Raw genomic sequence first — 24,874 nt, forward strand, 5'->3', positions numbered from 1 at the left:
AAATTTGTGCATCCCTAGTTTCAATATAAGATAATAGCTGCATTGCTACTTCCATAATGGCGTCTTCACTTAAAAAATAAAACATATGTTATCAATGCATACACTGAACAAAAATATAAACGCAACATGTAAAGTGTTTGTCTGATGTTTCATGAGCTGAAATAAAAGATCCCAGAAACGTTCCATAGGCACAAAAAGCTTATTTCTCAAAAAATGTTTGGACAAATTTGTTTACATCCCTATTAGTGAGCATTTCTCCTTTGCCAAGATAATCCATCCACCTGACAGGTGTGGCATATCAAGAAGCTGATTAAACAGCATGATCATTACACAGGTGCACCAGGTACTGGGGACAATAAAAGGCCACTCTAAAATTAGCAGTTTTGTCACAACACAATGTCACAGATGTCTCAAGTTTTGAGGGAGCGTAAAATTGGCATGCTGACCGCAGGAATGTTCACCAGAGCTGTTGCCAGAGAATTTAATATTAATTTCTCTACCATAAGCCACCTCCAACGTAATTTTTGAGAATTTGGCAGTACGTCCAACCGGCCTCACAACCGCAGACCATGTGTAACCACGCCAGCCCAGGACCTCCACATCTGGGGGGGGGGGGGGGGGTGCTGAGGAGTGTTTCTGTCTGTAAAACAGCCCTTTTGTGGGGAAAAACTATTTCTGATTGGCTGGGCCTGGCTCCCCAGTGGGTGGGTTTATGCCCTCCCAGGCCCACCCATAGCTGCACCCCTGCCCAGTCATGTGAAATCCATAGATTAGGGCCAACTGAATTCATTTAAATTGACTGATTTCCTTTTAGGAACTGTAACTCAGTAAAATCTTTGAAATTGTTGCATATTGCATTTATATTTTTGTTCAGTATACATTTAATCTTCGTTAAGCTGCACTTGCTAAATAAGGCTTGCTGTAAGATTTCTCTGCAGGTAGCCCAAGCTTAATGGCTTATCTAAAACCCCTTAAATGTTACGTACAAACAGAGTAAACTTAAAAACAGTAAACAAAAATACCTGATATTTATAAAGAATGTTGATCTCTTCTTGTCTGACGAATATTAACCGAGGTGTACTGTGGTGATGTGTAATGCATTCTCATTTCAGATAAGAAAAACCCCGTGGACAAACCAGTAAAAGTTTCACTTGCATACACCCATTCATTAAAAACTCCCGTCACACCCATTCATTAAAAACTCCCGTCACACCCATTCATTAAAAACTCCCGTCACACCCATTCATTAAAAACTCCCACAAATGATTCAGTTCTAAAACAAAAAGAAAATAAAACAGCCAATCCACTGTGCTACCCTTTTATCTGTCTAAAAACAATGTTTTAAGTTAAATTGAATTTGCGATATATCTTTTACATATTTCTTTAAAAATGTCATTATTTCAAACCCCTCCTTAATTGAAGTGCTTGGCGTAGTTATTTTGGCCTCCCTGCGAGGGAGGGAAATACGACCCTTGGCTTGTCCTCTCAATTCCTTTGGATGCCTCCTCTTCTTAATGATTGATTTCCAGTGGAACACACTCCACTGTAGCAAGCATGTCTATCCTTTGGTGATGGGACATCTGTAGCATCAGTGGGCTGCAGTCTTTCTCTTGGGTGGTACTACAGAACAGCTGTAGAGTCTTTCTCTTGGGTGGTACTACAGAACAGCTGTAGAGTCTTTCTCTTGGGTGGTACTACAGAACAGCTGTAGAGTCTTTCTCTTGGGTGGTACTACAGAACAGCTGCAGAGTCTTTCTCTTGGGTGGTACTACAGAACAGCTGCAGAGTCTTTCTCTCCTCCTTAGGACACCCACAATAGCAATATGAGTGTCCTCCATTACAATCTTGTCTCTACATCCTCCAGATACATTGTCAGAGCTAGATAAAAATGTTCAGAAGATGCGCTTATGCAAAAAAAAAACAGTCACTTATAAAAAAGGTAGTTAACCACAACATAGAAAAATGAGAACATACTGAAAATTCAACTGAGTGCATCGACCAATCTGCTTGGAGCAGAGCTGTATTGCGTAGTGATGTGTGAGAGGTAAGAGTTTTATTGTAGCTTATCTGAGGTTATAAAAAAAAATAAAAAAATGGAGTTTCCTGTGTTCCTGTATAGAAGTATGCATTCAGCAGCTGGTTAAAGAATGTGGAGGTATGGGTCAAATACATATGGATTAATAAGAGTCCTCTTTAAAAGGCCTCTTACCTTTGCCAATTTCTTAATACATTGTAAAAGTGTTGCACTGATTAAATAATGGTATACTTCTGAATGCATTTAGCCGTGTTAAGACGCATGACATAAAATCATCATAAGACCGACATCAGTGTTATTTTCATAATTTTACTCATTACTCTACCAAATTAACTGGTTTTGTTCACTGGGCCATATCTACTACTCATGTGGAATTGCATTTTTAAGCCATTCTGGCACATGGGCAATTCCACCTTAACAGTGATGCTGAGACTCAGATTTTTCTCTCTGTCTCTGTAAACAAACCATACAACTATGTACAAGGACTACTTAACAAATTACACAGAACATTTGACAAAAATACCAAACTTTGCATCTGCTCAAGTAAATGTAACAGAATGACGGTTTGTGCTGTTGGTGCTGTCATTCTGTTACCAAACTTTGCCTCTGCACTGTTCAAGTAAATGTTTTTGTTACCTCAAGTAAATGTGTTTTTGTAAAATTGGAAATTGTTAAAAGTAGTCCTTGTGTAAAAATGTGTATGGTTTGTTTAACTTTGCAACCATTGCTTTTTGTTTGACATACATTTTTATGTGAAAACCATGAGTAACCGTAGAATTGACTCTGTAACCGTGGAATTGCCCATATAATGTATGAAGAAGAGTCTGATTATCACTGACCCCCATCTGTTCAAGATTGTCTCAAGACAAAAGGCAAGAATTGAAATTGTATGTAATTATTATACAAAATAATAAAACTAACATAAGAAAATAGTCAAATAAAAACCACTGCATTCAGTGTTGTGAGGTTATTGGGAGTGTGTGGCATTTCTTCATGTGTTGGCTTAATCTGTTCATGTTTGTATTGTGAAGGTAGATATGGTTTAAAGCGGAAATATAATTTATAAATAACGACATATTACGAAGTGCCATATCAAACTACTCTGTTGCTTCGTTTTCCTGTCCCTGCGGTTTAGTCGAAGGATTTTAAAAAATGCTTATAAAAATCCCACCCTGGATGGACTTGACCTTCTGACCTCCCCCCTTTTCATCCTTTCTTTTAAAGCAACTTCAACATACATTGTCTTTCCTCCCCTGGCAGGAGAGTACAAACCATTAACCTAACCTATACCCTGTCCTCCTATACCCCAACCATCACCCTCCCTGGTCCACTGGGTCAATCAGGCCCAGTGGTGGAGACAGAGGCCTGGACACCCTCTCTGAAAGAGGCCCCACCTCCACCCCCATCTGGCTCCTCCTGGCTGGGCGACCCCTCCTCGTTCTGCCCCCCCCGGGAGGAGACAGTGGTGGTCTCTGGGGAGGCGCTGTGGGTCACCTCTTGAGGGCCGCAGCCCGGGTGGTTCTTGCGGAAGTGTTGGTTGAGGATGGCCTGGAAGGGGAAGCTCTTCCCGCAGACGTGGCAATGGAAGGGCTTGTTTCCTGTGTGCTTGCGGATGTGGTACTCGAGCTGGTCCTTGCGGGTGTATTTCTTGCCGCAGATGCGGCACACGAAAGGTGTGATGCCCATGTGCAGCCTCATGTGGCGGTCCAGGCTGCCCTTCTGGTTGAAGGACTTGCAGCAGTAGATGCAGGTGAGTCGAGGATTGTAGTGGCACCAGCGGTCAGCCACCTGTTCACGCAGGTACTCCTCGTAGCCACCCAACACAGCCTGCTCCTCCCCCTGAAAGACAAACAAGAGGTACGTCTCAAGACTGTCAACACTCTTTGTAACACTAGATTACACTGTACAAAACATTGGGAACACCTGCTGTTTCCATGACATAGACAGACCAGGTGAAAACTATGATCCCTTATTGATGTCACCTGTTAAATGCACTTAAAGATGGATGTTTAAGCCTTGAGACATGGATTGTGTGTGTCATTCAGAGGGTGAATGGGCAAGACAAACTATTTAAGTGCCCTTGAACAGGCTATGGTAGTAGATGCCAGGCGCAACATTTTGTTTCAAGAAGTGCAACGTTGCTGGGTTTTTCACCCTCAACAGTTTCCCTTGTGCATCAAGAATGGTCCACCACCTAAAGGACATCCAGCCAACTTGACAACTGTGGGAAACATTGGAGTCAACATGGGCCAGCATCCCTGTGGATTGCTTTCAACACCTTGTAGAGTCCATGCCCCAATGAATTGAGGCTGTTCTGCGGACAAAAGGTGGTGCAACTCAATCTTAGGGAGTTGTTCCTAATGTTTTGTACACTGTGTGTATAATTGCTACAGTGGCTTGAGAAAGTATTCACCCCCCTTGGCATTTCCCCTATTTTGTTGCCTTACAACCTGGAATTAAAATTCATTTTTGGGGGGGGGGGTTGTATCATTTGATTTACACAACATGACTACCACTTTGATGATGCAAAATATGTTTTATTGTGAAAGAAGAAATTAGACAAAGAAAAACATAAAACTTGAGTGTGCATAACTATCCCCCCCAAGTTAATACTTTGTAGAGACACCTTTTACAGCAATTACAGCTGCAAGTCTCTTGGGGTATGTCTCTATAAGCTTGGCACATCTAGCCACTGGGATTTTTGCCCATTCTTCAAGGCAAAACTGCTCCAGCTCCTTCAAGTTGGATGGGTTCCACTGGTGTACAGCAATCTTTAAGTCATACCATAGATTCTCAATTGGATTGAGGTCTGGGCTTTGACTAGGCCATTCCAAGACTTTTAAATGCTTCCCCTTATTAAACCATGAGTGTTGCTTTAGCAGTATGCTTAGGGTCATTGTCCTGCTGGAAGGTGAACCTCCATCCCAGTCTCAAATCTCTGGAAGACTGAAACAGGTTTCCCTCAAGAATTTCCCTGTATTTAGCGCCATCCATCATTCCTTCAATTCTGACTAGTTCACCAGTCCCTGCCGATGAAAAACAACCTCACAGCATGATGCTGCCATTACCATGCTTCACTGTGGGGATGGTATTCTTGGGGTGATGAGAGGTGTTGGGTTTGTGCCAGACATAGTGTTTTCCTTGATGGACAAAAAGCTCAATTTTAGTCTCATCTGACAAGAGTACCTTCTTCCATATGTTTGGGGAGTCTCCCACATGCCTTTTGGAGAACACTAAACGTGTTTGCTTATTTTTTCTTTAACATCTCTAGGGTACGTGGGACGGTAGCGCTCCACCTGGCCAACATCCAGTGAAATTGCAGAGCGCGAAATTCAAAAATACTAAATTCAAATATTTAACATTCTTGAAAATATATGTGTTATACATCAAAATGAAGCTAAACTTCTTCTTAATCCATCCGCCGTGTCAGATTTCAAAAAGGCTTTACGGCAAAAGCAAACCATGCGATTATCTGAGGACAGCGCCCAGCATACAAAAGCATGAAAATCATATTTCAACCAGGCAGGTGCGACATAAAAGTCAGAAATAGCGATATAAAAAATGCCTTACCTTTGATGATCTTCTGTTGGCACTCCAAAAGGTCCCAGTTACATCACAAATGGTCCTTTTGTTCGATAATGTCCTTCTTTATATCCATAAAAACTCAGTTTAGCTGGCACGCTTCAGTCAATAATCCACTCAGTTTCCCTCCATCAAAATGCATACAGAATGAATCCCAAACGTTACTAATAAACTTTTCCAAACAAGTTAAACAACGTTTATAATCAAACCTTAGGTATCCTAATACGCAAATAAACGATCAAATTTAAGACGGAGAATAGTATGTTCATTACAGGAGATAAATAAGAAAGAACGCGCTTTCCTCCACGCGCTTTGAAACACTACAGCCAAAATGGGAGCCACCTAGAAAAACTACAATTTCTGGGTCATTTTTCCAAAAACCAGCCTGAAACTCTTTCTAAAGACTGTTGACATCTAGTGGAAGCCCTAGGAACTGCAATCTGGGAGGACTTGGCCTTATTATTAAAATACTAGCCATTGAAAATAGTGGTAAGCCGAATTTGGGGGATGGTTTGTCCTCTGGGTTTCGCGAGCCATATCGGTTATGTTATACTCACAGACATTATTTTAACCGTTTTAGAAACTTTAGAGTGTTTTCTATCCAAATCTACCAATTATATGCATATCCTAGCTTCTGGGCCTGAGTAACAGGCAGTTTACTTTGGGCACGCTTTTCATCCGGATGTCAAAATACTGCCCCCTACCCTAGAGAAGTTAAGCAATGGCTTTTTTCTGGCCTCTCTTCCGTAAAGCCCAGCTCTGTGGAGTGTACGGCTTAAAGTTGTCCTATAGACAGATACTCCAAACTCCGCTGTGGAGCTTTGCAGCTCCTTCAGGGTTATCTTTGGTCTCTTTGTTGCCTAACTGATTAATGCCCTCCTTGCCTGGTCCGTGAGTTTTGATGGGCGGCCCGCTCTTGGCAGGTTTATTGTGGTGCCATATTCTTTAATGGTGCTCCGTGGGATGTTCAAAGTTTCTGATATTTTTTTATAACCCAACCCTGATCTGTACTTCTCCACAACTTTGTCCCTGACCTGTTTGGTCTTTATGGTGCCGCTTGCTTGGTGGTGCCCCTTGCTTAGTGGTGTTGCAGACTCTGGGGCCTTTCAGAACAGGTGTATATATACGGAGATCATGTGACACTTAAATAAAGTCCACATGTGTGCAATCTAACTAATTATGTGACTTCTGAAGGTAATTGCACACACTGTATATAGACTTTCTTTTTTTTCTACTGTGTCATTGACTTGTTTGTGTTATTGGCTTGTTTATTGTTTACTCCATGTGTAACTCTGTGTTGTTGTCTGTGTCACACTGCTTGTGCTTTAACTTGGCCAGGTCGCAGTTGTAAATGAGAACTTGTTCTCAACTAGCCTACCTGGTTAAATAAAGGTGAAATAAATAAAATAAAATTGGTTGCACCAGATCTTATTTAGGGGCTTCATAGCAAAGGGGGGTGAATACATACGCATGCACCACTTTCCGTTTTTTTATATCATTCTTTGAAACAAGTTTTTTTTTATTTCACTTCACCAATTTGGACTATTTTCTGTATGTCCATTACATGAAATCCAAATAAAAATCAAATCTAAATTACAGGTTGTAATGCAACAAAATAGGAAAAAACGCCAAGGGGGATGAATACTTTTGCAAGGCACTGTATTTGCAGTTGGAATTGTTGTCGAAGGCACCACACTTCTGTCATGGGGTCCCATAATAGTTATGTCTTAATTAAGACCCTTAATATAAGCTGATGTCATAGGTGTTGGGGAAAGTCTTCCCTTCCTGTATTATGGAGTATTTCTGAAATCTGATTAAGGACTTTCCACAGGGCCAAATTAAGGAGTTGTTCACAGGGCCTGCATCATCATCATCACCTCTATGTTTGTATGTGTCCATGAGGAATGCACACATGCATGATTCCCCTTAGTAGTAAACCCCTTAATCATAGAGTACACGGCTCAGTGCTATAGTCATTGAGTATGTAACAGGCTAGTGTAACAATCCATAACCTCCCTTGAGACCTTAAAAGATGGGCGGATTGCACCTGACTGAAAGCTAGCTTTTTTTTGGACTAGCGTTGTATGGTGGACTTTGGAAATGCAGAGTGCTGACCACCAGGGTGGGATACCAGTCGATGAGGGTGACACATACCTGTGAGTTGGGATGGCACTGGTCGTCTACTCTGCTGGGTGACTCACTCTTGGCTCTCGGTCTCTCTGCCATCACCACCACACTGCCAGTAGGACTAAACCTAACAGGACAGAGATACTGGATCCTCAAACCTCTTCAGCAGGCAAGTCCACGGAGCCATTTACCTTAGCACTCCATCTTCCATTAGCAATACATCTAGTAGGCTGCTTTTGTATAGAAGTTTCCCTCAATAACCTTAAAATGTTACCCAAAGTGCTTTTCTGAGGTACTTCGTACTGAATTTTATTTCAGTTTAAAACGTGCATGCACTCCTTTTATATGGTGTAGCTCAGATGGTAGCGCATGGTTCTTGCAATGCCAAGATAGTGGGTTCAATTCCCAGGACCGCCCATAGGAAAAAAATGTATACACACATGACTAAGTCACTTTGAATGAAAGCGTCTGCTAAATGGCATATATATGATATAAAGTGACTGCTTCCCTGGAACTTGTACTCACCTCTCAGTCTCACTGAAGCTGCTGGAGGGCTGAGAGCTCTTGGCCCCCGTGACAATACCCTCCTGCACCAGTGAGCTGCACCCGGACGTGTCAATCATCATGGCTGCTCCCTCTTCCGCCCCGCTCCCTTCCTCCTGGGTATCAGCCCCCGTCCACTCTTCCATCCTCTCCGTCTTTATCCTCAAGCCATCCACCACCCGCATTGACTCCCCCTCTTCACCGCCGCTCCCCCTCTCCGACTCTGCCTCCACATACCACTGGCCGGCCCGATTGATGCGCAGTATGGGCTCCTTCCCCAGCCTGCTGCCCACTTCCACCCCCCCAGGCAGACCCTCCGGGCCCAGCCCACTGTGCTCCACCATCTGGGGGCTCATGGACTCCCCCACTGGGCTTCCCACCTCTCGGATATCCATGGCACCTCGGGTTCTGCTTCCTTGAGGGCCCAGAACCCTGGGGCTGCTGTGGCGCGGGCTTAGAGAGCCCCCTGATGTTCCTACCCCACCTCCTCCTCTTTCCTCCAAGCTCCCAGCCCCCCTGTGCCCCTGCTGCCCCCCTCCGGCCCCCAGCTCCTCCTCCGCCAGGCTGATCTTTAGATGGATGCCCTCCAGGATCTGCGTGCAGCGGTCAATGATGTGCTGCATCTGCAGGAAGCTGGCGGCCGTCAGGTAGCTGATGATGTCGGCCAACTGCAGGCACAGCCTCCCGGTGTAGCAGTATGAGAGGAGCTGATCAAACACCGAGGGGTTGCGGATGACTGACAGGGACACAGTGCTCATCTGGCCCAGTGACATGTGGTCTCGGAAGTAAGGGGAGCTGGCAGCCAACACAACCTTGTGAGCACGGAAGCTCTGGCCCTCCACATTCACCACTATGTCGCACAGCCGCCCCTGCATACGCAGCTGGTTCAGTTGGGACAGCACAGAGTTGCTAAAGTCAGGGACGTCCAGCTGGATGCTGCCTCCTCGCTCCATCCTGCCGTGTATGATCCCTTATCACTGTGCAGAGGGAAGGGACATGATAATTATCTAGCTATATATATATATATATGATACAATAATGGGGAAAAAAAACACTTTTATATTACTTCATGTACACAAAAATGACAAGTTGGAAACTAGCAGACATTTAGCTTAACTGTTTGACAACCTAACCAAGAACTTTGCTAAAGAGGACAACTTGCATACCTTTTCGGAATGCACCACCTGCACTTGTACAACGGCACTGAAATGTTACTGGCTATTAATTTCTGTACTGTGCCATAATATTAATTGCTAACTTGCATAAAAGATGGCAATAATTATAGCTTGCAACGAGTTGTGCATTGTTGACAAATGGTGCGAACTGATGCTCTTGTACAGCGGTGACGCTCAAATGCTATGACCGAGCCCTGGCCCTCCTTTCGGCCACTGTAACATACTGCAGTACGGTGATGAACCGAAGTCTAAACGAAGAATACACCCCGGCGTTGCTCGTGACAGGGAGGTGGCTAGCCAGCTAGTTCAACGTCCATATAGCTAACAACAAAAACGGAGCAAGACAGAACACCGTGCAACGTCTGTCATAACGAACCGTCGCTAATACAACTGCGGTACTGTCGCATATTTGATGTCAATGTGCAATATTTTCAATTTGATCTCCTCGGTTACTCCTTTCGCTGCTCTCATTTTCCAATTTCATTTCACAGCAGACGGACCAACTTTGACTGGGGGGAGAAAAAAAATAGTACATTTGCATTATGGGAAGTAGTGTTCTCTTCTAATGGACAAGTCGTTAGAGAACAGAAAAGACGCGGGATAAAATAACATCGGTTCCCAGAATGCAATACTTTGAAAGTCAAATAGATGTTTATGGCGCAAACGAAGGGTTAACCCAGGCACGTCATAGGGGCTATAAAGCTGAAGCGTCCGTTCAGAACATTTTCTCAACACCAAATATGGTAGTGAGAGGAAGTCCAGTCGCGGGTAGTGAGAGAGGATGGAACTAGGTAAAACTGGGCCGATTCAGGTAATTTTCTCATCGATTAAACATCTGATCTCAATAAATTTTTCTGTTCCCAAAACTAAAATATTTTACGAACACAGTGCACTAAGTTTCATAGACTTGACGCTATGTCAAAGTTTTAAGATATGCAAATACATGCTACAACGAGCCAATAGGATCTCGTGAGCTTGTGCTTGGCTTTGCCCAACTCCTTGCTTGTTCTGCCCACTGTGCTTTATTTACTCCCACTGTAAAAGACAGATGAACTAGTTATAAATATCGCTTGTTCCTTCATTTTTTTCAGCGCTTGGTAGTTGTTTTTTAATTTAACCTTTATTTAACTAGGCAAGTCAGTTAAGAATAAATTCTTATTGACAATGACGGCCTACCCCGGCCAAACCCTAACCCGGACGACACTGGGCCAATTGTGTGCTGCCCTGTGGGACTCCCAATCACGGCCGGTTGTGATACAGCCTGGAATCGAACCAGGGTCTGTAGTGACGCCTCTAGCACTGAGATGCAGTGCCTTAGACTGATGCGCCACTTGGGAGCCCAAAAGTTGATTGATTGACAGTTGAGGATTTTATTTTATTAGGATTTTTATTTACATTTTAGTCATTTAGCAGACGCTCTTATCCAGAGTGCATACATTTTGATACTTTTTTCGTATTGGTCCCCGTCGGATCCCATTAGCCAACTCCAGTTGGGACAGCTAGTCTTACTGTGGTCCGACGTGTAACGAAAAAGACATTACAGACAAAAGACTTTACAATTTACATACATTTCAAAACATGAAAATAGATGCACACACAATATACATCAGTTACACATACATGTCAATACATACACACAACAAGTAGGTCACGTGGGATAGGCGTTGTGAGGTGTTGCCTTATTTGTTTTTTTAAACCAGGTTTGCTGTTCACTTGTGCTACATAAGATGGGAGGTCCATGCACTCATGGCTCTGTTTAATACTGTGTTTCCTTGAATTAGTTCTGGACCTGGGGACTGTGAAAGACCCCTGGTGGCATGTCTAGTTTTTTTATTTCACCTTTATTTAACCAGGTAGGCAAGTTGAGAACAAGTTCTCATTTACAATTGCTACCTGGCCAAGATAAAGCAAAGCAGTTCGACACATACAACAACACAGAGTTACACATGGAGTAAAACAAACTTACAGTCAATAATACAGTAGAAAAATAAGTCTATATACAATGTGAGCAACTGAGGTGAGATAAGGGAGGTAAAGGCAAAAAAGGCCATGGTGGCAAAGTAAATACAATATAGCAAGTAAAACACTGGAATGGTAGATTTGTAGTGGAAGAAAGTGCAAAGTAGAAATATAAATAATGGGGTGCAAAGGAGCAAAATAAATAAATACAGTAGGGGAAGAGGTAGTTGTTTGGGCTAAATTATAGATGGGCTATGTACAGGTGCAGTGATCTGTGAGCAGCTGGTGCTTAAAGCTAGTGAGGGAGATAAGTGTTTCGAGTTTCAGAGATTTTTGGAGTTCGTTCCAGTCATTGGCAGCAGAGAACTGGAAGGAGAGACGGCCAAAGGAGGAATTGGCTTTGGGGGATGACCAGAGAGATATACCTGCTGGAGCGCGTGCTACAGATGGGTGCTGCTATGGTGACCAGTCAGCTGAGATAAGGGGGGACTTTACCTAGCAGGGTCTTGTAGATGACCTGGAGCCAGTGGGTTTGGCGACGAGTATGAAGCGAGGGCCAGCCAACGAGAGCGTACAGGTCGCAGTGGTGGATAGTATATGGGGCTTTGGTGACAAAATGGATGGCACTGTGATAGACTGCATCCAGTTTATTGAGTAGGGTATTGGAGGCTATTTTGTAAATGACATCGCCAAAGTTGAGGATCGGTAGGATGGTCAGTTTTACGAGGGTATGTTTGGCAGCATGAGTGAAGGATGCTTTGTTGTGAAATAGGAAGCCAATTCTAGATTTAACTTTGGATTGGAGATGTTTGATATGAGTCTGGAAGGAGAGCTTACAGTCTAACCAGACACCTAGGTATTTGTAGTTGTCCACATATTCTAAGTCAGAACCGTCCAGAGTAGTGATGCTGGACGGGCGGGCAGGTGCGGGCAGCGATCGGTTGAAGAGCATGCATTTAGTTTTACTTGTATTTAAGAGCAGTTGGAGGCCACGGAAGGAGAGTTGTATGGCATTGAAGCTCGCCTGCAGGGTTGTTAACACAGTGTCCAAAGAAGGGCCAGAAGTATACAGAATGGTGTCGTCTGCGTAGAGGTGGATCAGAGACTCACCAGCAGCAAGAGCGACATCATTGATGTATACAGAGAAAAGAGTTGGCCCAAGAATTGAACCCTGTGGCACCCCCATAGAGACTACCAGAGGCCTGGACAACAGGCCCTCCGATTTGACACGTTAAACTCTATCAGAGAAGTAGTTGGTGAACCAGGCGAGGCAATCATTTGAGAAACCAAGGCTATTGAGTCTGCCGATGAGGATGTGATGATTGACAGAGTCGAAAGCCTTGGCCAGGTCAATGAATACGGCAGCACAGTATTGTTTCTTATCGATGGCGGTTACGATATTGTTTAGGACCTTGAGCGTGGCTGAGGTGCACCCATGACCAGCTCTGAAACCAGATTGCATAGCGGAGAAGGTGCGGTGGGATTCGAAATGGTTGGTGATCTGTTTGTTGACTTGGCTTTCGAAGACCTTAGAAAGGCAGGGTAGGATAGATATAGGTCTGTAGCAGTTTGGGTCAAGAGTGTCCCCTCCTTTGAAGAGGGGGATGACAGCAGCTGCTTTCCAATCTTTGGGAATCTCAGACGACACGAAAGAGAGGTTGAACAGGCTAGTAATAGGGGTTGCAACAATTTCGGCAGATAATTTTAGAAAGCAAGGGTCCAGATTGTCTAGCCCGGCTGATTTGTAGGGGTCCAGATTTTGCAGCTCTTTCAGAACATCAGCTGACTGGATTTGGGAGAAGGAGAAATGGGGAAGGCTTGGGCGAGTAGCTGTGGGGGGTGCAGTGCTGTTGACTGCGGTAGGGGTAGCCAGGTGGAAAGCATGGCCAGTCGTAGAAAAATGCTTATTGAAATTCTCAATTATAGTGGATTTATCGGAGGTGACAGACTTTTCTATCCTCAGTGCAGTGGGCAGCTGGGAAAAGGTGTTCTTATTTTCCATGGACTTTAGTGTCCCAGAACTTTTTTGAGTTTGTGTTGCAGGAAGCAAAAAAGCTTGAAAAAGCTAGACTTGGCTTTTCTAACTGCCTGTGTATATTGGTTTCTAACTTCCCTGAAAAGTTGCATATCACGGGGGCTGTTCGATGCTAATGCAGAACGCCACAGGATGTTTTTGTGTTGGTTAAGGGCAGTGGGGTAAGTGTGTGTGTGTCAGTGTCGCGTGTAATTGTTCTGGACCAGCTGCAGCTTAACCAGGTCTTTGCAGCACTTGACCATATGACTGGACAATAATCAAGATAAGATAAAACTAGAACCTGCAGGACTTGCTTTGTGGAGTGTGGTGTCAAAAAAAGCTTAGCATCTCTTTATTATGGACAAACCTCTCCCCATCTTTACAACCATTGAATCTATGTTTTGACCATGACAGTTTACAATCTAAGGTAATGGCAAGTAATTTAGTCTCCTCAACTTGTTCAACAGTCACACCGTTCATTACCAGATTCAGAACTTAGGGAATGATTTGTACCAAATACAATGTTCTTAGTTTTAGAGATGTTCAGGACAGTTTATTACTGGCCACCCATTCCAAAACAGACGGCAACTCTTTGTTAAGGGTTTCATTGAATTCATTAGCTGTGGTTGCTGATGCGTATATAGTTGAATCATCAGCAATGTTCCCTCTAAGACTGCCACACAGCTCCCCGGAACTGTCGTACAGAAATGTCAGCCCACAGAGAAAAGCATGAGATTGAACTTCACTCAACTTTCTAGAGCAGTGGTCACCAACCGGTCGATCGCGATCCACTGGTCGATCTCCAAGGCATTCCTAGTCGATCACCAAACATTTCTGTAAAAAAAACAATTAAGCCTTGTGTTCCTATTATTCGTCTGGGGCTGTTGACAGTAGGTGTACCCGATTCAGCTGCCCTGCGCGCCGTGTAGGTCGAACTGTTGCCATTTTGAACCATTTCATGTGTTTCTTCCTTCCCGGCGGGCCCAGAGAGCAAATCAAGTGCACTATAGGCCTACCGCTGGCCAGTCGGATGGCTTAGGTGAAGTACATGCAGTAACGTAGCAGGCATAAAAGAAAGCTACAGCAAAGTTAATACTGTGAGATTTCAAAACGTTTAAAACAATGACTAGAGAGAGGCTGTCAACGAAAACAGCAAAAATGTTTTATGAGTGAGTTTGTTGAAGTTCTTACTCAGCACTGTCAACACTTTGTATTTAACACTTTTATAAGCCCCAAAAATGCACTTTCTTCCTATTTCCACTCAGCGCTACAACAAGCACTGCAGCAGCAGTAGTGATGGCAGTAGTAATGGGAGTAGTAGTAATTGTCGAATAGGGATTTCATAGGCTATGGGTTAGTTATAGTCATGTTATGTTTGCAAGGAATCTGATCGAGATTAATTCCATCCCTGTCCACCCTACAACTGGTGGTGTGGTTGGTGTGGGGTATACAGTTCACCTCCACTGTGTATCCATAAACACAACCTGTGCATTTACAGTCAACACTAAAAATAGTGTCATATTTTTTTCTTAAATCAAAACATTTTAACTTGATTAAAACTATTGGAAACAGTAATACACGGAACTGGACACTCACCAAATGTGCACACCAAACAATTATGTGTTTAACAAGCCAATTTAGGTTATTTCACTAACGCAGCGCTGGGTCAATGTAGCATAGAACACATGTTGGGTTATTTTGACCAAGTGCTGCTGGGCTGCGTGATTAATCTAACGGGTTGGGTTACTCGGATTACCCCAACAACTTGTAATTAGCGGATCATTACTTACTTGCGGTGCTGGGTTATTTTTGATCATTCTTTCTATAGTTGGTTTCAACGGCCGAAACAGTGCAAAGAAAAGCAAAGTGCAAATAATAACATCTGTAAAGTATATCCAGTACCTTGAGACAGCACAGCAGAGAGACGGCTGTCACATTATGATGTACTCGTTTTTGCAGATGATAAGAGTGTGATATTTATTTCAGGAATCAAAACAAAATCACTTGATAGAAAAACGATTGGAATCAGAAAATAATGTAGCCTAATACAGTACACTCACCAACGGCTCAATAAAACCGACATGGACACACATGGTGTCCTGGGGTTGTGAAACTGGAAACAAACTCAAGCCTGACCCTTTGTCTAATGTTGTTCGTTTTGTTTACCTTAGATTCACAACAAGGTTACAAGGGCATGGGAGGTCCACAGGGATATTGTCATCCACAGTACTCTATCAATTATTCATTTTTCAACTCAATTCTTTCTTGTATTCTCCCAAAATGTTGTTTATAACATGTATGCACTCTCATTTTTGACAAATATTTCTTGCAGATAAATTATGTTGACCACTTTTAGTGCTATCCCTCCATTTCCAGGGCCCATAAATGCTTAATCCTGATCGCGTTCAAATCCATATACATCTCAATAAAATTGAGTTGCAATAACTGTCGGCGGTGTGTATTTACGACTACATCGAGTCAGTGTCAGTCGATACTTGTAAAAAAAATAACAATTCTTCAACGCCTACCATGTACCAATGTTTGTCCTGTGTAACTGCAAACTTTTCCTTGGGTGCTGAAATCCGTAGTTTTTGATAAAAGTACAATTGTACCGCTGCCAAGGGAGCCATTTGTTTGTTAACCGAGAAAGAGCAGCAGATTCTTTAGTTTTGGCAGGGGATGCACAGAATGCAACTTTTTATTAAAAAAAACGATGGATTCCAACTCCGACTGACAACTCTATAACGCTCAGGATAAGCACGGGTACACAGTAAGAGTTATAGAATGGATCATTGTAAAAGTATCGAGTGGTAGCGCACGGTTGAAGTCGTAATTTCAGCCTCCATTGGGAAACAGTGGATTACGGAGCGCAATTTGACAGACGTCACAAAAAATTGCGGATTTCAGCACACAAAGAAACGCCTGCATGTACACAGGACAAACATAGGTACACGGTAGGCATTTAAAAATGAAAATTTGTTTTACAAGTATCAACTGACAGACTCGACACTCATTGCAACTCAACTCAAACCAGAGGTATATGGAGTTGAGTTTACTAAGTAACATGTGATGTCTCTGTATACCAAGTAGGTAGTAGCTCATCCGCAAAAGTTGAAATAAAAGACTTGCCTGCGAAAGTTGCAAAAAAAAGTATCCAACAGCTTGAATCGAGTTTGAAGGGCTCGATTCCCGCGTCAGTTTGTCTGATAATGAGCAGCAGTATTTGTCATTATTAAGGATCCCCATTATGCTACTGCCAAGGCTGCAGCTACTCCTTCCATATTAATGTAAAGACATTTAAATGTTGAACCAAAAAACAACTTTATGAAGCAATAACAGCAGATAGCCACAGGGAGGCGCTAAGTATCTTATCATAAAACAGCACGACTTGAGTTTGCCTCCCCATAGACTTTAAATGCCCAGTGCAGTCAAAAACGGGATTTAACTCTGTCCGTTAAGAAAAGACAACAAGAGAAGACAACAATACCATTTTTTATTTCCAATATTTATTAAGAGCTAACCAAAACACGTGCAAAATATGACTTGGGTCCACATGGGATTTGTCAAACTGTGATTACGTGACCCCCGAAAAGCGTTATTGTACTTGTCCATGGGTGTTTAACGGTGCTCTCAACAACAAATCTATATGGGAGGATTCCAGTGAGCTATTGGTGATGTGTGTGCCCATTGTCATTAACTTATTCCATTATGAAAATGTAAGTAATTATTGGGGTTGGTACTTTCAGGAATGGACCAGTGCTATTGCTTATCCTTTGACTTCAATCTTTTTTTGTTTTCAACCTCATGACCTTCCCTACTACTGGGGCATGCTGGTTTTCACAAGAGAGTTGAAAGGTTTTTTTGAGAGTGGTAACTGAGGGACAGACAAATATGTTGAATGGCTGGAGCTACAGTATATTCATCTCAAAGCGAAACAGAAAGGACAATAAAATCATAACTGGATAAAAAAGATTTGTCACACAAACCAAACGCCTTTTTCACTGTTTTGAATATAAATTATTATTGCAACTACATTGCTTTGCTACAAAGATAACTTTATCCAATAAGAGTGAAATAAAACAAATTACAAGTACAAAATACATTTTCAATCAGGGGGTAGAATTGACATTGTACTAGCCTTCAGAGTTAAGTCGAAGATACACAAGCACTTCATTCATTGTATTTCTTAAATATTTCAATAAGAACAATAAGCACTACAAACAATTTTTACTCTTCCATCAACACCCATTATAGAGAATCAGTAACCGCCTATAATGGGTTGATGATTCTTATTTAGCACTTTTACAACAAGTACTGTACTAAATACAACAAATACCTTCGACAAAAATGTCTTCTCATAATACTGTAAACCAGGTTTACAATTTAGGTGCTACACTGTAAATCAGGTTTATAGTTTAGGTGCTATACTGTAAATCAGGTTTATAGTTTAGGTGCTATACTGTAAATCAGGTTTATAGTTTAGGTGCTACACTGTAAATCAGGTTTATAGTTTAGGTGCTACACTGTAAATCAGGTTTATAGTTTAGGTGCTACACTGTAAATCAGGTTTATAGTTTAGGTGCTACACTGTAAATCAGGTTTATAGTTTAGGTGCTACACTGTAAATCAGGTTTATAGTTTAGGTGCTACACTGTAAATCAGGTTTATAGTTTAGGTGCTACACTGTAAATCAGGTTTATAGTTTAGGTGCTACACTGTAAATCAGGTTTATAGTTTAGGTGCTACACTGTAAATCAGGTTTATAGTTTAGGTGCTACACTGTAAATCAGGTTTATAGTTTAGGTGCTACACTGTAAATCAGGTTTATAGTTTAGGTGCTACACTGTAAATCAGGTTTATAGTTTAGGTGCTACACTGTAAATCAGGTTTATAGTTTAGGTGCTACACTGTAAATCAGGTTTATAGTTTAGGTGCTACACTGTAAATCAGGTTTATAGTTTAGGTGCTACACTGTAAATCAGGTTTATAGTTTAGGTGCTACACTGTAAATCAGGTTTATAGTTTAGGTGCTACACTGTAAATCAGGTTTATAGTTTAGGTGCTACACTGTAAATCAGGTTTATAGTTTAGGTGCTACACTGTAAATCAGGTTTATAGTTTAGGTGCTACACTGTAAATCAGGTTTATAGTTTAGGTGCTACACTGTAAATCAGGTTTATAGTTTAGGTGCTATACTGTAAATCAGGTTTATAGTTTAGGTGCTACACTGTAAATCAGGTTTATAGTTTAGGTGCTACACTGTAAATCAGGTTTATAGTTTAGGTGCTATACTGTAAATCAGGTTTATAGTTTAGGTGCTACACTGTAAATCAGGTTTATAGTTTAGGTGCTATACTGTAAATCAGGTTTATAGTTTAGGTGCTACACTGTAAATCAGGTTTATAGTTTAGGTGCTACACTGTAAATCAGGTTTATAGTTTAGGTGCTATACTGTAAATCAGGTTTATAGTTTAGGTGCTATACTGTAAATCAGGTTTATAGTTTAGGTGCTACACTGTAAATCAGGTTTATAGTTTAGGTGCTACACTGTAAATCAGGTTTATAGTTTAGGTGCTATACTGTAAATCAGGTTTATAGTTTAGGTGCTACACTGTAAATCAGGTTTATAGTTTAGGTGCTACACTGTAAATCAGGTTTATAGTTTAGGTGCTATACTGTAAATCAGGTTTATAGTTTAGGTGCTATACTGTAAATCAGGTTTATAGTTTAGGTGCTTCCCTATGACATTGTTTTCTTCTCCACTCAAAAGACAAACTAAACAACTCTACATCTCTACTCTCTGACATGGACAGACACTTTGAGAAGTGATAAAACAAATGGAAACTGAAGAGGCAACTTACTGTACAAACTGACATACTGTACATACACACATCCACAGGGCAACAAAACCACACACACACACACAACGTATACACATTTATATACATCATGTACACACACTTGCACAAAAACATATATACATCCACATTTCCTAAGCAGTGGAGCTACTTTTCACACAACAGTCCAGAAGGCTCTTTAAGAAGAGGAGGTGATATTCCCAGAGGATACGATGGCCTCCCTTGGCAAGTACTCCGGCTCATCCTTATTGGGGTGGGACGAGTTGTCCGACTTGCTCCGGCTGAACTCTGCACCAATAATGGGCTGGGAGAACTTGCCGGAGGGCCGGGTGCAGACGCTGCAGCACAGGAGCGTTTTGAGGAAGGCGCGACGCATCTCGTTGCTGGTGAGTGTGTAGATGAGGGGATTCATGGCCGAGTTAAGCACGGCCAAGGCCAGGAACCACTCGGCCTTGTACAGGATGGGGCACATGCGGATGTCGCAGGCCACGTCCAGCAACAGAAGGATGAAGAGTGGAGCCCAGCAGGCGATGAAACAGCTCAGCACGATGATCACGGTCTTCAGCAGGGCCATGGACTTCTCCGAGCTCTTGCTGCTAGCGCTACCCCCGCCGCGGCCGTTGGAGACCTTGCGGAACACCATCTTGCGGCTGCGGGTGCGCACCAGGGCGTAGATGCGCGCGTACAGCACCACGATGGCCATGAGGATGACGCTGAAGACGGTGGTGCAGAACAGGATGTAAGTCTTGTGGTAGAGCGGCAGTACGGTGGAGCAGCTGGCCATGCTCTGGATGCAGTTCCAGCCCATGATGGGCAGGCCACCCAAGATGGCTGCAATCAGCCACACGGTGCTGATGAGCATGAAGACACGGCACGTGTTGCCATTGTTGTGCAACTTCATCTTCAGCATGGTGAGGTGGCGCTCGATGGCGATGGCCAACAGGCTGAAGACTGAGGCTGCCAGGGCCACAAACATACTACCCTCCCGGAAGAACCACTGTGTGGGGGTCAGTTTGTATGTGTTGGCACCTGACAGCAGGATGTTGGCAGTGTACACCACCCCAGCCAGCAAGTCTGATAGAGCTAAGTTCCCAATAAAGTAGTACATGGGCTTGTGGAACTTCTTGGTCCTCCAAATAGTAAGCAGGACCAAGACATTCTCAAGAATAATGAAGCAACATACAATGATGAAAACCACAGAGTCCGCTTTGAGCCTGGAATCCTGCTCCACTTTCCGGAGCTTCCCTGTGAAGTTGTAGTGTCTGGCTATCAAGTCAGAATACATGGAGTCACCCATGGTTCTGTTTTTAATGAAATCCCCCAAATTCTTTAGTTCAAGATTTTAGACCATTGAGTTGCGCTGGTGAGTCAAGGCACAGCTGGTAATGGTAATCCTAAACGCTTGATGGATTGTCATTGCAGACGCTCAAATCAAATAATCCTCAATGCCACATAATATTCTGAGAATGTCCTTGGCCCCAATCATGAAACTCCTGGAAAAAAATAGAAAATACCAATTTAGAACAGTCATGAGAAAATGTTTTGTTGAAGATTTTTTTTATGACTCTTAAAATTCTTTCTATTTACTAGCTCAGGCTACTCCTGCCCTTTTTATATGGAATGGTGACTGAGTATTCAGTAGGCTAATTGAACAAAAGTCAAGTGAACATGAGACCGAGGCAATTATTTTGTAAAAAGTTGAGGATAAATACTTTTTTTTAGGAATATGTGATAAAGCAAACCATCAGAAAAGTCGGACCCAGATCGTCCCTTTATGGACATGACGGTCATGATACCTGATTCAGAACTGTGTGCTGAATTCTACAAGATGGAAAAGTATCGCGTTGATGCATAGGTTAAATGATCAGCATAATAGGTTATTCTGATTCAGAACTGTGCTAAGAATGAGATGGGGGTGACGCATTGGTAAACTATGAAGTAAGCTATAAAAAAAAAAATAACGTTTGGAAAAAAATCCATGAACTTCAGAACAAACTTGCAAGAACTAACTTGCAAAACTATCTAACGGCGTCTTAACATTCACTTGAAATGCGTTTAAAACTCATGGGCAAGTGATGAGCAAGATGAACGTTATTTTGTTCAAACATGTTTTTTTTTAAATTTCTTCTGTAGGCCTATTTAAGATATGATCTTAAATTACTTTCGAAAGCAAATTGTATTTTTGTTGTTGTTACAGAACAACTTTTATTTGCATTCTTTTAAATTCTTCATAACTAATAATGATGGTCAGACACCTAATTAGGCTAAATACATTGATAAAATCTAGAAATTATGTCAATGTCATGTTTCCTTACCTTAATAGTAGTCGTCATCAATGCGAATATTCTTTACAGCTGTCAACCTTTTATACTGGCACAATTTGTTAAGTAAGAAACCTTTTAGTGTATTTCCCAGTGGCTGAGTTGTTTCCCCACAGTGATCTCATGGACTGAGCACGGTGCGCAAGATCGACTAAGTAAAAGCGAACCTTTTTGTCAGTTCAACCCACTCAAGTCAAACCTCCTCTCTCAAGTCGCGTTGTCCCGCAGTAAATTCACAGAAATTACATTTATTCAGAATTTCTACATTTTGTGTGCATTACATTTAGAAATTCTTCCAATTTTCCACTAGAACACATACATTAAATGCATATAGGCAATGAAATCCGTGTAAAAAAAAAAAAAAAAAAAAAAAAAAAAAAATATATATATATATATATATATATATATATATATATATATGTCAAATGTATGTGCGTTCAAGCAATTTAGCGTCTGTTTAATGAAGTGGTGGTTTGATATGGCGATTTGTGTTGCACTTTATTTTAAAATGCATAAATGACCAGGTATATACAAGACATTGTAACATGGTAATTGCGTAGTAGTAATCTATGAGTTACTAATAGATAGTTTTCATATCCATGGGAAGATGATTATGGCTTCAACCCAAATGTTCCTCCTGTAATTTGAACAGAATAGCCTGCCTAAAAATACCGACGTCTGTCCTGACGATGTGGTGCAGTTCATTTAGTATGCTTACAAACCTGCATTTAGATATTCGAATGGACACAGAGGTGAATAATTATTATGATACCTCTATTACTTTAAGCATTGGCAAAGCCAGCAGTCATTGTGGTAGTAATTATAACAATAAAACAATAATGATACAAAAATACCATTAATAAATTCCGTTATCAGAAATAATTCGGCTTTTATCTCTGGGAATGCACCAGCTGTGCACATTATTCCACCCCCTGATGAACCCCTTTCACCAAATAAAGTCAAGCTTTATGTGCATGAGTAACCCCGTCCCCTGTGCTCCATGAGTAACCCCCCCCCCCGTCCCCTGTGCTCCATGAGTAACCCCCCCCCCGTCCCCTGTGCTCCATGAGCAACCGTCCCCTGTGCTCCCAGAGTCCCAGCTCCGTCCCCTGTGCTCCCAGAGTCCCAGCTCCGTCCCCTGTGCTCCCAGAGTCCCAGCTCCGTCCCCTGTGCTCCCAGAGTCCCAGCTCCGTCCCCTGTGCTCCCAGAGTCCCAGCTCCGTCCCCTGTGCTCCATGAGTAACCCCCCCCGTCCCCTGTGCTCCATGAGTAACCCCCCCCCCCCCCCCGTCCCCTGTGCTCCATGAGCAACCGTCCCCTGTGCTCCCAGAGTCCCAGCTCCGTCCCCTGTGCTCCCAGAGTCCCAGCTCCGTCCCCTGTGCTCCTGTGTGTGTGTGTGTCACTCATTCACAACCACCCTTAGTTTCAAACATGATGGTGGCTGCATTATGTATTGGGAATGATTTAACCAGAAAATGCTCACAACTGTAATTGCTGCCAAAGCTGTTTTCACCAAGTATTGCCTCAGAGGATGTACACTTAGGCCTATGCAATCACAACATCAAATGTTCTTGCGTTAATTCGTTTTTTAAATTATTTTTACTTTGAATTAGTGGGGGGAAATCCTTACGTGTTTGTGTCTGTGTGAGAAAGAGAGAGCAAAGAGAGAGGAAAAGAACTCAAAGGAAAGAGGACAACATGGAAAACTTCCTTCAAGAGATCTCTTTGGTGAATTCTTTGACAGGGGGAGAATATCTATATCCCTGCTCCAGTCGGTTGTCTGTGAGCGAGCGTTGGCACCATCGCTGTCAGCTCTCTGGACCATCAAACCAAGTGAGATCACAAGCCTGCTTGCAGAGAGAGACAGGGTCTTTATTTTGGGATGTCCCACTGCCATCCCTCTTTCTTTGTTTATTTTTGATCTCCTTCACTTAGTCTTTATCCACCACAGGTCTCTGGCTCATTTATCCTCCAATAGTGGTTTCTCCCAAAGTGGCCTAATGGAAGCAGAACATCAGCATGAATCTAAAACAAATTGACCATCCAAATAAGCCCTCTAGACTTTATATACGAATCATTTCACAGTAATTCTTTGCTACAGTACACATTGCTGTCGTATTTGATACATTTGTGTGAATGTGATCCAAAGCAGCTGAAACCTTAGGCATGTTAACCCCCCCCCCTCCAATGTCCGAGAGGTCAGAGGGAGAGTAGCCATGCAGAAAGAATACGTGGAGGGGCGAGAGGAAGAAAGGAGAAGGGGAATGAACAAACAGAGGACTGTGCTTTTGAGCTCCAAGGACTTTGTTTCATGACTCTCAGAGGAGAGAGTCGAGGAGGTGAATAACATTGGCCCCATAAGGAAGAGGAGAGGCCCCAACATGACAAGCTCCTTTAACGCACTGGTACGGTTAGAGGAAAACCAAGAGATGTGCTCATTGAAATTGCTCCACCGTGCTGCAATTGATCCACCATGATACTTCAACTGTGACATTCTTTACATCCATGTGCCAGCTGAATGGGGCATCTCACCATCAGCCCATTCCACTCCCTTTCTTGCGATCTCTTCATTCTGTTGCATCTGGTTGGTTTATCCTTATCCCAGTTCTTCTCCAGGTGCAACCCCACCGGAATCTGTATGTCCTTAACCCTAACACGCACACCAACACACTCATTGGATTGTGAGAAGACTTGAAAGTATATTGGTTGATCGTACTTTATGCAATAAACCCCTACCCTCCATACTAATACTGTATGTGTTTGATGAATGTTAACATACCCAGACTTAAATTGATTTATGTTTGTGTAGTATATTTTTCACAGGGTGCCAAAAGTTATAGTAGTTATATATGAGCTACAGAGACTTTACATCAAGACAAAGGCACACGTTCAGAGGCCACCTCTGAGCATAGGCTAGAAAATGATGGAGATGTGACATATGTTGGACAATGAGAGCACATAGGCCACTCAACCCAGTAGGCGGTACTACTCTAGATTATCGTTGCAGTTTAGCGTCATAGCCGTAGGTTTGGACAGCTAGACAAATCAAGTTTTTAGTGCAAATCATCTGTTTAAAGAAAGCCATACATTATTTGCTGCACTTAACCTGCCCTGTAGCACTTTGTCTGTTTCTTGTATTTATTGAACACAGGAATGTCAATTTAGTGTCTGGTAACATGACTGTTGTTCTGTTGACCCTGTCAGATGTCAGTGTGGAAAAGGAATCCCCAAAAAAGAAAAGCAGGAGTGGAAAGGAAAGCC

At 42.5% G+C, this 24,874-nt stretch overlaps 2 protein-coding genes and 1 pseudogene across 4 annotated transcripts; 1 reads left to right on the plus strand and 2 right to left on the minus strand.

Annotated features, from left to right (window-relative positions):
* Positions 1 to 1,141: 1,141 nt before the first annotated feature.
* On the minus strand, positions 1,142 to 14,208 carry LOC115151621 (zinc finger and BTB domain-containing protein 37). 3 transcript variants are annotated; one of them, XM_029695709.1, is made up of 4 exons: positions 14,187 to 14,208; positions 8,270 to 9,264; positions 7,772 to 7,871; positions 1,142 to 3,874 (listed from the first exon to the last, which is right to left on the minus strand). In XM_029695709.1, the coding sequence occupies exons 2-4, from the start codon at positions 9,238 to 9,240 to the stop codon at positions 3,371 to 3,373; spliced, it is 1,575 nt and encodes a 524-aa protein (XP_029551569.1). In that variant the 5' UTR covers positions 9,241 to 9,264; positions 14,187 to 14,208; the 3' UTR covers positions 1,142 to 3,370. The 3 variants fall into 3 exon arrangements, with proteins under 3 accessions (XP_029551569.1, XP_029551568.1, XP_029551567.1); XM_029695708.1 differs by lacking the exon at positions 14,187 to 14,208 and adding an exon at positions 10,899 to 11,306; XM_029695707.1 differs by lacking the exon at positions 14,187 to 14,208 and adding an exon at positions 9,454 to 10,640.
* Positions 14,209 to 16,915: 2,707 nt separating this feature from the next.
* On the minus strand, positions 16,916 to 21,952 carry LOC115151622 (sphingosine 1-phosphate receptor 1-like). Its single transcript, XM_029695710.1, has 2 exons — positions 21,609 to 21,952; positions 16,916 to 20,786 (listed from the first exon to the last, which is right to left on the minus strand). Exon 2 carries the CDS (start codon positions 20,588 to 20,590, stop codon positions 19,472 to 19,474), a length of 1,119 nt encoding a protein of 372 aa, XP_029551570.1. The 5' UTR covers positions 20,591 to 20,786; positions 21,609 to 21,952; the 3' UTR covers positions 16,916 to 19,471.
* Positions 21,074 to 24,874, plus strand: part of LOC115151260 (diphthine methyl ester synthase-like) — a 47,437-nt pseudogene continuing 43,636 nt past the window's right edge.

Source organism: Salmo trutta, chromosome 17, assembly GCF_901001165.1.
Source record: "Salmo trutta chromosome 17, fSalTru1.1, whole genome shotgun sequence".
NCBI lineage: Eukaryota > Metazoa > Chordata > Actinopteri > Salmoniformes > Salmonidae > Salmo > Salmo trutta.